The sequence below is a fragment of the Arthroderma uncinatum genome (genome assembly GCF_011692745.1).
Source record: "Arthroderma uncinatum strain CBS 119779 chromosome Unknown scaffold4, whole genome shotgun sequence".
Classification (NCBI taxonomy): domain Eukaryota; kingdom Fungi; phylum Ascomycota; class Eurotiomycetes; order Onygenales; family Arthrodermataceae; genus Arthroderma; species Arthroderma uncinatum.
In genome coordinates this window covers 2,697,563-2,710,882 of record NW_022983866.1, presented here as the reverse complement: position 1 = coordinate 2,710,882, position 13,320 = coordinate 2,697,563, and the positions used below count along the sequence as shown (strand labels likewise).

The following is a 13,320-nucleotide window of genomic DNA, read 5'->3' as shown; positions in this document are numbered from 1 at the left end:
ACGGCAGCTCAAGGTGAACCGAAAAGCAGAGGTTCACAGCCAGTCGATTTACTATTTTACCTTTGGCTTTAGAGGAGCAGCTTGAGGTGTATGAAAGGGTTAGCTAGTGAGCACTGCGGTTGTTTGGCTGAGAATGTCTGCTGCCTACCCGCCCCAGGTTGCCTCCTGAGACCAGCAGTGTATCAGACGGAGCTTGCTCTGCCAGCTTCTCGACGAGAGACGGATGCAACGACCACTCAAGCCACGCGATATCGGGCGATACCAAGGGTCCCCCTATTACTAAATTCTACAGAGTATCTGCTGGTATCGCCAGATATGACGGTATATCATCATTTCAACAACAACAGCACAACCCGGCGATAATCTCGGAATTCCATCTGTTTGGCTCGACTTTCTTCCCTCCATACACACGAACGAGAAGCAGGCGAAGACTAAAAATAAAAATAAAATCAAAACGAAATATATACAAAAAAAAGGGCAGAGGCTAGCGCGCTGCAAGTGTGCCCAAAACCCCAAAACACAACCCCAATAAGAGGCATCCAATCGTAGGCGCGCTGAGAGCTCAACGCTGATGGCTGTTTCGTCGCCTTACTTTTTTGACTTCCGGCGAGGAACGATGGCTGGTCGATCTGGAACCAGGATGGATTCGCAACGGACTGCCGGTGAGGGTGCATCCCCGTAAGTTTAGGCGTCAGTCGACAATCCCCAAGCGTGCCCGTCGCCGCCAGAGGATGACGATAGTTGAGATCGAGGTCACTCTTCTTTTTGCAGGCCTGATTCTGGCTTTTGGCGATATACACCCGCCCAGTGGACGGGGAACCGTATCTCGACCTCCCAGGCACCGCAAGGGACATGGGGGAGCAGTGCAGCGACTGGATCACCCTCCATCCCACAGCCTATTACCATCTACCACCCGCTGGGCAACACTTTTTTTTCGATCTACTGTTGACGGGTACGAAAGTGGCTCTTCCATGAAACCTTTTCCCCCCGTTCACCACCGGCGGCCTTACCTCAGCATCTTAAGAGTCGCATTATCATTGCTCGAACGCCTCGATCGCATCCCCATAGCCAGGGAGTTGATAGGTGATAGGGCAGGAGAGACGGTCAGCGCAGCACCACGAGTGACCCAGACGGCCGTATATTAAAGAGCAACCGCTTTCGTCTGACCCTGACTCTCACAAGATACCGATAGAGTCGGATCAAAGATATATATGATACTAGCTCCTCCCGCCGCCCTGAACAGATGATCGCTATATAGCACCATACTAAAGGCACACTACCCACCGCATCAACAGTCTCTTGACCTCAACACGAGCAAGAGAACAGCAGCAGAAGCACAAGATCCCCGTCCAACCCCCCGCATCGTCGTCTTTCCCCCTCCAAGCACGTCGCACAGCGCATCATCGCTCTGCTTTTTTTTTATTTTTCCCACTCTCGCGCCGCCATCTTTTTTTTCCCATCCGCAAAGAGGGAACCAACCACACCGCCTCTTCGCATCCTCTATTCCCTCCCTCTTCTTCGAACACACACTCACACACATTAACGACAACTCCCCGAACATCAACGCCCATCTCTACGACGACACGATTTTACGACTACGACCTTTTTGCATCATCTTTATTGTTCTTCTGTTACTATTTCCCGCGGGCCCAACTGCTTTAATTCCCGCTCGTGTGCGTCTTTTAAGTTCGTCTCTGCATCACCACGAATTCACCCTCCGACATGGCGAGATTTTCCCTCCCATCGCCGGCCTTTGACTTCTTCCAGCCCCCTCCCACACTCGACTCAAAGCCCATCTTCTCTAGAGACGAGGAGATGAGCGTGCTAGACGACAAGATCCTCGACGCCGGCGCCCAAGACATGTCCATGGACAGCTCACGGCGGCCGTCCTTTGACCAGACCACAGACGAGTTCTCGCGGCGAGAGTCTGTGTGGTCGGATATGGCTCAACACCAGACCGATGCACAGTCACGGCATCCATCGCAACTATCAACGCCGCTCTTCGAGCCCATCAGCAACCCCTTCGTACGGCTCGATAATCACTCAGGAGCCTTCTCACAGCAGCAACAGCAACAGCAACAACATCAGCACCAACAGCAACAGCAACATCAGCACCAGCATCATCAGCAACAGCACCAGCAGCAACAGCACCAGCAACAGACTTGGCCCATTTCTACTGACTCCGGCTCATGTACTCCCACGCCCATCTACGATCATTTCCCCCAAGAGTTCGATGGTGCGGTCGCCAACCCATTTACCGGCGGCGCTGTTGGCCAGGTGCAGCCGATGTCCTACCAACAGATGCAATTCAGAGCCTCTCCACCCTTCGCTGCCCCCAATTCTATCCCCATGTCTCCGCAGTCGAGCCAAGGTTGGGTGTCGGGATCATCAGAAGTACCGGAAACCCAGTCAAGGCCGGTCAGGACCTCGGCTGGATATCGAAACAGCGGAGCCAGCCTCACCATCCGACGGGACGGCATTCGCAAGAAGAACGCTCGTTTTGATATCCCTGCCGAACGCACGTTGAGCAATATCGACCTCCTAATCAGCCAATCCAACGACGAAGATGAGATCAAGGAACTCAAGCAACAGAAACGACTATTGAGAAATCGACAGGCGGCGTAAGTATTTGTCCTTTTCACATGCATAAGATACAGGATGGAACCGTTTCACCTTTTACTAACACCCTCTCATAGGCTTGATTCGCGGCAGCGAAAGAAGGTGCACACCGAGCAGCTAGAAGAGGACAAGAGAAGATCTTCTACTCACATCAACGAGCTCCAAGAAGCCCTTCAGGAGATGAAACTCCGAGAGGCGGAACTGGTCAGAGAGAAGAACGAGTTGCTTAAAAGTCAGCAACAGTTGCATCAGTTCGTTGAACAGGTACACATGGAAAAAGAGGAGTTGGTGCGCACCCACACCCTCGAGACTGGCGAACTTCGCAAGAAGAATACAATTCTCCGAGAGCATCTCGAGCGCATGGAAATGAACGCCGCCCATTTGTCTACGCCTGGTTCCGCGATGCGTAACGACTTCTCTGACTACGGCAGCCTTAACGTTGACAACCCTTCATGGGACTCGTTCTCCCTCGCTGATGAATTCAGCCTCGACCCTGAGCACCGCGCACTCCCACGCAGCCCTACTCCTACGCCCGCTCATCATCCATTCAACCTTGACTTCAACACTAAGAAGCCAGAGAAACAGGCAGAGAAACCGTCGACCCAGTCCGACTCTGCCTTCAGCTGGAACGCCTTCTATATGTGTCTCCTATTCGGCGCCTTCATTGCATCAAACAGCACCTCCACGTCACAGCCTGCCATTCCCGCCTTGTCCGAAGAATACCGTGCCGAGTCTGCAAATGTCCTACGCGCAGTTTTGGCCTCTGCCTCCCCTGAGGGAAACTCCGCCAGCATCATTGGCCCCTCTTCCGGCCCCGGTGCTCTACTCCCCACTACCATCAGCAGCAGTGAAATGGCCCAAATCACATCTGGCCCGGCAGGTAACTCTGGCACCAACCTTGACGCTCTGCACCATAACCTTGTTGCGCCCACCAAGGACCAGGAAGATGCCCAGGTCTTTGCCATGACTGCCAAACAGTACCAATCCCTCACCACTCTCGGCGACGACGAGATGGGTGATGACCATGTTGCCCCTCCATCGAACCTGCAACAAGCCTACGCAGCGATGCGTAATAGTGGACTACAGAACCGCGCTGCCTTCAAGGGAAACGGAAATCCAGACATCTACTCGAGGTCCTTGATGTGGGATCGTGTTCCACAGAAAGTACTACAAGATTTCAACAACATGGTTAGGGAATGTGGCGGAAAGCCTGTCAAAGCTGAGGAGCCTGGCAGAGAAGTTCGCATCTCTTAATTTATCTTCACCCACCTTCAATGGACGAGACATGAGCAAGAATGAACAATGCGACGAAGAACATCGACTTCATCATCTATAATAACCTTTCAGCTACATGCGTCTGTTCTACGCTGTTGACCCTATCGCTCTACGCGGCCCAGGATGGTTTTACCCATTACTATCTCGTTTGTTCTCTCCTTGCGCATCCTGTCTTTTGCATTTTTGGACGAAGGTTTTATACGTCTTTTTTTTTCGTTCTCACGGGTTATGCATCTTTCTTCTTTCTCATGGGCCGTCCGTGGACCGGACGGATGGCAGAAGGAAAATATTACTACCACTACCTTGTAGAGGGAGACTGGAGTCTCTTCCTCCAGAGACCAGCCGCGAGGCATTTACCATTCCATACCCCGCATGCACACATAGCTATGCTAGTTAATTGTTTCGACTACATTTTCCGCATTTGGAGGGAAGGGGTTTCTTATGGGTTTTTGTTCGTGTTCTTTGATAGCCTTTTCATTCGTGGTTGTTTTGTTTGCTTGGTCCATTTTATATTCCTGTCCGTTCACCCAGGTGGACCCCCCCAAGGGAGATATTCCAACTATATACGCGACCAGGCTGCAACGATGTCTGCTTCCCTTTGTCACCGCAACCACAGCTTCGACAGCACCGATCTTTCATTTGTTCGAAACCCGCCTTTTCCCAGTTATGCCTTCGTCCATTTCGGTGTATGAACTTACCAACTCCACTCCTCACCCTTTACTTCACCTCTTATTCTTCGTCTTGCTTCTTGCTCCGTTTACTCACTTCTCTGTCCTTGTCTCACGCAATTAACCCTCTACACTCTATTTTGGCAGCCGACTTCTCCTCGCACTTCTTGGATCTTGCCTATCCGAACATGTTTAATTGTTCTGGCCCTTTATTTTTTTATCTTTTCATTTTTTTTCTTGGGAGTGTTGAAAATATTTTGTTTTATGTCGTTTTGTTTTTTCCTTTTCTTTTTTTTCCCTCTACTCTGTTTTCCATGTATGAACCTACCTATGACATGACCTGATACGACCTTAACGACATGATATATGAAAGAGAAGAACGATTATTATGAATATGAGATAACCAGCAATGGAGAAACTAGGAAATCGGAAACCAGGCATTTTCTTATTTTATTCATCTACTCGGTTTAATTTTCATTCTCTCTTCCTAGCGCCAGCGGATTTTTGCTTTGATTTTCTTACCTCTCATCAAGTCTCTCCTTTCTATTTAAAAAGTCCTCTATGTTTGTTTTTTTTTCATACCATTTGTGAAGGGGAGCAATGATGCATGGGATTTATTCTTTATTATAATATATAGTTGGAATTCTATGATAATTCGGCAATAACACCTATCTACCATTCAACTTTCAAACCGTTCTTGGTCTACATCGCCTAGGGCATTAGGGATAAATGTAACCAAGCTGAATGGCAATCGAAATTCAGCATCCAAGCTATAGTAGACAGTAGCCAGTTAGAAGTAGTATACATGGATGTTGATTAAGCGCGCGCTAGACCAGGAATAAATGTTTACCGCGGCAGTAAACTTCAGTCACGTGGTTCATATTATTTTCATAAATTTGTTGTCCTCAAGTGGTATCACGAAGGAGTTCCACGGTGATAAGCTACCATGGTGTACTCTTGCTGAGAAGGAGCCCTTCACAAGTTAATGCAGTCGACAGTGGGGTTAGAATCTTGTGCTTTTCTGAGCTGCGGGGATGTGTGACCATCGAGAGGGATGAGAATATTATCAGAGCTACAACAAGTGCGGCAGGCTTGATACAATTGACACTCAAAAGTTCTTCCTCATGCCTGAAAAACCATACCCTAGCCAGAGTACATCATACTTTGCCCTTCCATTGCCCTTGTGGCAACAGCCCGTGAGCTATCGAACCGCCAAATACGAGCGACTAAAACAACGAGGGAGGTATCGGGGGATACACGATGGCGAAACTGGCAAGGAGCACGATAGCGGACACGAAAGTGAAGATGCCATAACGGGCGAAGAGGTGCAGAATAGTACAGGAGAGGGAACTCGCAACTCAAGACCTCGATCTCCGTTGATCTTTTCACCCGCCGAAGCACACCAGTATAGAATCGCTGGGCTACCCAATTATTGTGAACTGCCTGGTAGAGGATTCCCACATAAGGCTCCCTTTGAAGGAGAAGCTGCTTTCTTCGATAGTGATGATGAGTCCGATGGTGATGAAAACAACAGTACCACTACGGGCACGGCAAACAAACCTCGAAAAAAGAAGGGCAAAATCATAAACAACAGACAGCGAATAGAGAAGGATTTATCTCAGTTAAATCCCCCGCTTTATCTAGCCGGCGGTAATCCTACGAAGAAAAATACCCTGCGTCTTCATCATTTAAACGTGCTCACAGCGATCTTACACCGGTGCCTGATGGAAGGGGACTATATTCGCGCAGGTAGAGCCTGGGGTTTAATATTGCGAGATAACTTTGGCGGACACCCAGCTGATGTACGAAGCGCTGGGAGATGGGCTGTTGGCGCAGAGATATTACTATGGAAAGACCGGAGCCAGGGCGAGTCAGAAGACGCAGTCGATCAGAGCGGGAAGGTAGGTGGGAGCAGGAAGTGGTTCACTAGAACTGGCTTCGAGCGAGCCAAAGAGTACTATGAAAGAATGATTATCCAGTATCAATATCGGAAAGTGGCGCCGGATGCACTAGGTCCACTTCATTTCTATCCGGCCATGTTTGGATTGTGGATTTCTGTTTCCCAGGAAGAGAGCCAGCATGCAAGAGGAAAAACAGAGCTGGCCGGTAGCTCTGATGGATTTGACGCTGGTGAAGATGATTATTATGATCGCATGTCTGTCACGAGCGGTGATATAGGGGAGCGGAAGCTAACTCTAGATCAGAGAACGAAAATTCATACTGCTGCTCGGATGAAAGAGCTTGAAGAAGCCCGGCAGATTGCAACACAAATGGATGAATTACTAGTCTCACCACCGTTTTCGGATAGCCATGAATTACTGAGGTTGCGGGGGATGGTGTCCTTATGGATAGGGGATCTCTACCTGTCCTCGGTTTTATCTGGTAATGATGTGGATGAACTCACCGATGATAGCTATGGAAATGACGATGGCACCGCTCGCCTTGAAGCTACTATACTAAGGATGGAAATCAGCTCTGCCAGGGAGAAAAGGGCTACTGAAATTGAGAAAGCAAAGTCATTTTTTGCAAAGGCGAGGGCCAGGCAGGATCGGACTCGGAGTACTGGCGGTTGACCAAAGCCTATATAGCGGTATCCATATATACGAAACGGCCCATGCAATCCGTCGCAAGTAAACCCATTAGCCATAAAGGGGCAACCCGGAAAACGATGCGTTCGTTGGTCCTAAATATTTACTGCAGTCCTTAGTTGTCAAAGCCTGTAGGCTTATTCTTATTCCCATCCGCTAGGGTATCGAATGGTAACATTATCTGAATGCAAATCCCTCTCTCCGTCTCCCATCAACACTTATATCATCTTCCTTTGATAGTCCGGGCGTTGATAGTGTCATGTGACCACGGCACTTTGTCTTAACTTCCAACTTCATTAGACATTTGCAGGCAAAAGCTATTATCACGTCTTAAATTACGGCACCCTTGTTAAATTGCGGCTGTATCTTTATATTAAATTGAAACCAAGGTTAGAAAAGTCCACCAGGATGAGGGTTGGTGATTTTGTCCAAGCAAGCAGAGCTCCAAATGGATTCCCTGGGTCACAGATGCTATCACCCAAACGAGCCAGGGCGGCCAGAGAGCGACAGGCCGAACTGGCTACAATAAGACTTCACCCTACACGGTTGTCTGGGTTTGGCCGCGCTTCTCCTAGCAGAGAATATGGGGATTCACAACAGCAAAATACGGAGTCTCCCCGATTATTAGAGGAGCCACAGAATGAAGCCAATGAACGCGAAGGGCTAGGGGATTTGTTTGACACCGACCTTGAAGGTGTTGATGATTCTACTATCACTATCAGCGTCTTGAGAGAGACCGAAGTGGGATCTGTTACAGGGAAGCCATTCCCTACGCGTGAAGATACCAACCACCCCGATGCAGATCTTACTCAAAAAGATGGGGGCTATAAATCTATAGCTGATAGGATCAAGGAGCTCGACTCTGGTGATGAAGAGGATGGGGATATAGACACTGAATATCGTGAAGGGCCGGCGCGGCCAACTGATGTCGCGGAACGAATAGAGGACAATATGAACCATATCCAGGATGAAGAACAGAATTCCAATCGTCAGGTGGCTAACGAGCCTCCTACACGGGAAATATTAAGCTGGCAAAAGATTGAAGCCATTCTACGAGAGGATGATTCTCGACCAACCAATGGGACGGGCGGCGAAATTATCCATTACCCCCAAAATCAGGATCAGAATCCGTATATATCGCCAGAAACCTATCCAAAACGAGCGGCTGCAGCAGGCCTTGGGGAGCAAAAATCTTACCTGGAAGCTCCCAAACTCGCCCCACGGCCAATCGCCCAAAGGCTATCAACCAGGAATAGGTTTGCTGCAAGGCCCCATTTTGCTGCCCCAGACCCCTATTCTAGCCATGCCGTGGGGGCAAACAATACGGTGTCAGTATAATAGTGTCTAATTTCCCCTATACTGTAATATCCTCATATCTAACGTGAAACAACATAGGGAGAACCTTGAGGACGGGTCTGATGCTGGACAACAGCAATTGCAACTTCCCAAGGAGGATCAGTACCCAGCTTATAACCGTGCAGCCTTTGACGCAGCAACCGACCTGAGCACCCTGGACTGCTCTGATGATGATGGCTTTGAAGAAGTGGCTGGCTTAGAAGAAGCTGGCACCTTTCAATCGCCCCATCTATCAACAGTCTCTGCTGCTTCGTCTAAACGCCCACTCTCTAATTTTATATCCGATTATCCCCCTAACATTCTTGAAAGCAAGTCATTTTCCGATCTCCAGGCGGAATCATTCGACTACAACCCAACTCCTATGCAACCGATATTCCCACACGACGCACCCCTGGCTTTAGAGGATAAACTCTCCCGTGTCAAAAACCTGACAGAAGATCAACGCCGTGTATTCTTTTCATCTGTTACCCTCTCAGAGTGGGAAGAGTGCGGGGACTGGCTGATTGAGCAATTCTGTATTATGCTCCGAAAATCAAAGGAAGCGCGACGGGTTCGACGAGAAGTGGCAGCGATTTTTGAAGCGGAGGTCAAGCGACGTCATGACTCCGTTGAATGTGAAGGGAGCTCCATCAAGAATCGCCTAGAAGATATGAGAGCTGGAGGGATGGGCGTCCTTAAAGGCCAAACGCCGTGATATCCATCCTATCACCACTTCCATTTAAAAGGCGACACTAATGGCCAGTTATGCTACCTATTGTGCCGAACTATCTGCACCATGCGTCCTTCACCATCAGGCACCAGAAATGGCACTGAGAATCTACGTGTGTGCCCGATTATTCTGCCATTTATCCATAACCATCTTCTATTAGCAATGAAAATGCAGGAGTTTATTTCATCCCTTTAATATACATATACCCATTCTATATTTATGAGCTTACGGGAGTGTTTTTTTACGGCATATTTTACTAAGATAGGCGTAGTTACTTGCTATTTTTGCTCTTTAACTTCTCCCCAAAAGGATGCCGTTCATCGAGTTGTATTTAATTAATAGTTATTATGAAATTAATTATACAAATATTACTCTATCTCAGCCCAGGATATCTACTAGTTAGTATATAAGAAGTTAGATTTTTGTGGACGCACTTGGAAAAGAAACAAAATGACAACACTACAAAAGCTATAATTGCAGCGGCTATAAAAATCTTGGTTCCTATGCCCTAAAAGTAAGCCAGAGGAAGATGTTGTGTTTTAACTCGCCTGGCGGTTATGATCTCATATCACCTTGCTGACGACATCTGGAGCATGTATTACAATTTACAATTCCCTTAAGATGGAGTTTGATTTCGCAACTAATGTGATATAATACGTATGTATGAAGGGTGTTTATAGAAGATAGAGAGTAGGGAAAGGGAAGGAAAGGGAAGGAAAGGGATGAAAAGAAAACAAGCCCACCAACCCGTCCATTCCGTCCCAACCATGTTCCGATTTATTAATGTGAGCCCGGTCCCAAATCCCCACGATATCCCAGCCGTATGATGATTCCTGTCAATAAACGCCAGACGAAGCTTTGCTGTAAAACGAAAAGAGGCAAAAGTGGAAAAAAGAAATGCAATTTCGGAAGTATGCAACAAGAAAAGCGAGAAGAAGATAACACGAGAAGGGCATAACAGGCTTCAAGGCTGAAAAAGTATGTCACTCAAATATCAAAGAAAACAAAAAAACAAAGGGGTTGGGAATGGTTGGGGCGAAAACACCGTAAAGGGATATGCAAGAAGAAGCCTAGTGATAGGGTAAACACAGACCAGCCTCGAGAAGGGGGCAAGGTTTGAAAAAACTATCTTCTGTGATAAAAAGTCGAATGAATACAGGTAGGAATGGAAGATACCGTCATCGTGACCGCAGGCCAGGAAACGGAGAGGAGGCTTGAAAAAAAAAAATGTGGCCATGAACGTGAAGTTAGTAAAGCTGTAGGTACCAGCAATTGACATGATAGCGATGCCACGATTAAGGAGCGATTGCTTCGCTACTTGCAACATTATCGGAGTTGGAGACACCCTCGCCTCTACACAAAGGACAGGAGTTGCGTCCAGTTGTTAGCCACTAAAGGGTTCGTTGAGTTAGCTCGTGTCCAAAAAATAATATTAAGAGTTAGCGACGTACCTCATCAATACATTCCCGATGATAGACATGTTTGCATTTATTCAAGATCCTGACTTCATCTGCTGCTTCATAGTCGCACAGACAGATGAGACATCGTTCACTTTCTGCGATGGGAACATTATCATGGTCTCCGCCTTCCAGGCTTTCTGCAACCAGAGCTCCGGAGTATTCGACAAGACGATATAGGCCGCCCGCGGAAGAAATGTCATCTTGTGTTGCAACGGGAGGTTTTGCTGGGCCTAGTAACGATGAGAGTAGCACCATGTCTTCATAGGTCGGGTTCTAGAGCAATAGTTAGTACCTGTCTGAATGTTTATCCGAAATATATATTGATAGAAGGAAACATACATCTGTAAATAGACTGGGTGCTGCGAATGCTGGGTGATTCTCGGCTAAGTTGGTTCCAACAACGTAGATGAGCCAGCTGCGCCCTCCGGATGGAGATGGGTCATCTGGCTCTACTACTCCATTGCGTCGTGCGGCGCCAGAGCCGAGGCCACGGTGACGAGCAGCTTCCGAATCGCTCCTACGGCGCTGTCTTGCGGGGTTGAAGCCCATAGGATGCTCTGATAACACATCTCCTGGCTCTCCAGTGGCATCCTCATCGAGCTGGGGGAGGATGGCCGACGCGGATGAGGGCCGCCTGCTTGGGGTATTTACTGCAGAGGATACCCTTGATAGGCCTGCCTCTGCGGGTGTCGATGGAGGCGGGTTTGGACCCTGAGGGCTATCAGAGATAATGGTAGGGAGTGAGCTAGCCAAATCACCAGAAGATCCGACATCAGATTGTCGGCGTGAAGAAGTTTGGGACCTGACATGACGCTGGCTGTCGTAGTTTGCTGGGAAGGTGCTTCCTCCAACTGAATATCGTCGTGGAGAGAATCTCGAACGGCCATCTGAGCGACGGAGGAAATTACCGCTTCCCCGGTCATTACGAAGAAAATTTCCTGGGGCTAGAAGTGGCAGTCGAAGAAGGGACTCAACGTTAAGTCGATTGTTGGCGGTGGCATCACCGCCTGCTCCGTTGTTCGGTGGGATGGCTCTTACACCGACAACAACCAGAGTAAGCAGACGTCGTTCTTGACGACCATCGGTTGAGCCTTGTCCATCGATATCCATTTGATCGCCGCCGTTCTCACCTTCCTCACCCGACGGCGTCTGTGTCGGAGGGCCGTCCTGGTTCACAAACCGGAAGACTCTTAAAAAGTTCACATGGGGGACATTAGGGTCTTCTCGAGAAGCGTCACCGTTATCTATAGCCTCCTGGTTTGTTGAAACTTGCTGTAAGCCGTTCATTAATGACTCTAGGGGTCCATCTAGACCGTCTGCGCCAACGGACTGGATGCTCGGTACAGCTGGGCTTGTATTCCCAGAAAGTTGTGCAGCGATGGCAGTTGCAGCGAGCTGTAGCACACGAGACAGTGGTGTCTGTTCCTCACGTCTTAATAACCTTGTTGCGCGGGAGCGGATAGTTGAAGAATGCCCACGGCTAGCAGACGTAGAATTATTTTGACGGTTAGGCACTGGAATCGGGTGAGATCTAGGTCTAGAGGTGGGATCGATGCCATCCGGTTCGTGAGGCTCGTCGATATCCATACCAGGATCAATACTGCCGTGAGGATGGAGAAGGTGATCGGAATCGTCTGAAAGCCCAGCACGCGAGGGTCGCCTTGGCGGAGGTGGTGTGGTAGTCTGAGTTGACTGAGAGGATGGAGAATGCTGGTTGAAGATGTGTGATATTGGTGAGGATATCGAGTGGCGGACATTGCTCAGTCTTGCACGATATCGCCAGGAGAGGCGTGAAGGATCCGTATTTCGGGTATTCGAAGGGTTCTCTAAGAAAGTCGGATTCGGTGGAGAGTCTGGTAACAGAGCGGACTCTCCTCTCGGGAGGGGATAGGGTCCGCGAATCGATCTCCTCCGTGTTATACCCCTGGTACTAAGACTCCTAAACGACGGGAAATATGGCGATGGCTGCGGTGAGTCAGATCGTGGTGAGCTCCTCGATAGTAGTCCGTCTCGATGGGCTCTCCCTTCCGCCGGCGTCTCCTCCCCACTATTGAGCAGGTTTCTCAAGACGGAATTTGGTAGTATCCTCGTTCCAAGACGAGACATCCTCGACTGCCTACTGATGCCTGAGGTACTGCTGCTCCGAGTGACGGATCCGCTCTGGCCGGCAAAGTCCTGGAGGTCGCCCCTCTCAGTCCATGACGGTGACCGGCTCCGCATCTCATCTCGATCATCCTCGGTTGGAGGTACTCTGGGTGAACTATACCTGCTGCCTCTCATCCTTTGGGTAGAAGAAGTCGGCGGGGCAGGAAAGCCATTTGGATTTCGTTCGTATCGCGGCCGGCCCAATCCACCGCTGCCCGTTGATTCTGGCCGTGTTCTCTGGGAAGAACCAGCCTGCCCCATATCGACTGAAGCGATGTTGACGTATTAAAATGGATTGTAGGTCAGGGCACCATGTCTAGGAAAAAAATAATAATCAAAAGATGGTATCTATTAGCCTTGCGCTTCACATAAGCCGCATCTGGCGGCACTCCCGAACCGCACACCGTAATGCAAGGTAGGCAGCCACAACAAAGTGACAGCTGTCGGGTATATCTTCGGGAGCCCAGATACGTCGGTATCAGGGTCTGGACGGCTGCTGA

The 13,320-nt window shown here is 49.1% G+C and overlaps 4 protein-coding genes across 4 annotated transcripts; 3 read left to right on the top strand and 1 right to left on the bottom strand.

Annotated features, from left to right (window-relative positions):
• Positions 1–1,722: 1,722 nt before the first annotated feature.
• Positions 1,723–3,873, top strand: GIQ15_06175 (uncharacterized protein; the record flags this gene model as incomplete). The annotated part of the gene is made up of 3 exons (XM_033553592.1): positions 1,723–2,025; positions 2,230–2,621; positions 2,697–3,873. The coding sequence occupies 3 exons, from the start codon at positions 1,723–1,725 to the stop codon at positions 3,871–3,873; spliced, it is 1,872 nt and encodes a 623-aa protein (XP_033404736.1).
• A 1,813-nt stretch (positions 3,874–5,686) lies between these two features.
• Positions 5,687–7,135, top strand: GIQ15_06174 (uncharacterized protein; the record flags this gene model as incomplete). The annotated part of the gene is made up of 1 exon (XM_033553591.1): positions 5,687–7,135. The coding sequence occupies one exon, from the start codon at positions 5,687–5,689 to the stop codon at positions 7,133–7,135; it is 1,449 nt and encodes a 482-aa protein (XP_033404735.1).
• A 483-nt stretch (positions 7,136–7,618) lies between these two features.
• GIQ15_06173 (uncharacterized protein) lies at positions 7,619–9,200 on the top strand (the record flags this gene model as incomplete). Its single annotated transcript, XM_033553590.1, has 2 exons — positions 7,619–8,478; positions 8,546–9,200. The coding sequence occupies 2 exons, from the start codon at positions 7,619–7,621 to the stop codon at positions 9,198–9,200; spliced, it is 1,515 nt and encodes a 504-aa protein (XP_033404734.1).
• A 1,310-nt stretch (positions 9,201–10,510) lies between these two features.
• On the bottom strand, positions 10,511–12,955 carry GIQ15_06172 (RING finger protein; the record flags this gene model as incomplete). The annotated part of the gene is made up of 3 exons (XM_033553589.1): positions 10,511–10,606; positions 10,667–10,948; positions 11,015–12,955. The coding sequence occupies 3 exons, from the start codon at positions 12,953–12,955 to the stop codon at positions 10,511–10,513; spliced, it is 2,319 nt and encodes a 772-aa protein (XP_033404733.1).
• Between the last annotated feature and the right edge of the window lie 365 nt (positions 12,956–13,320).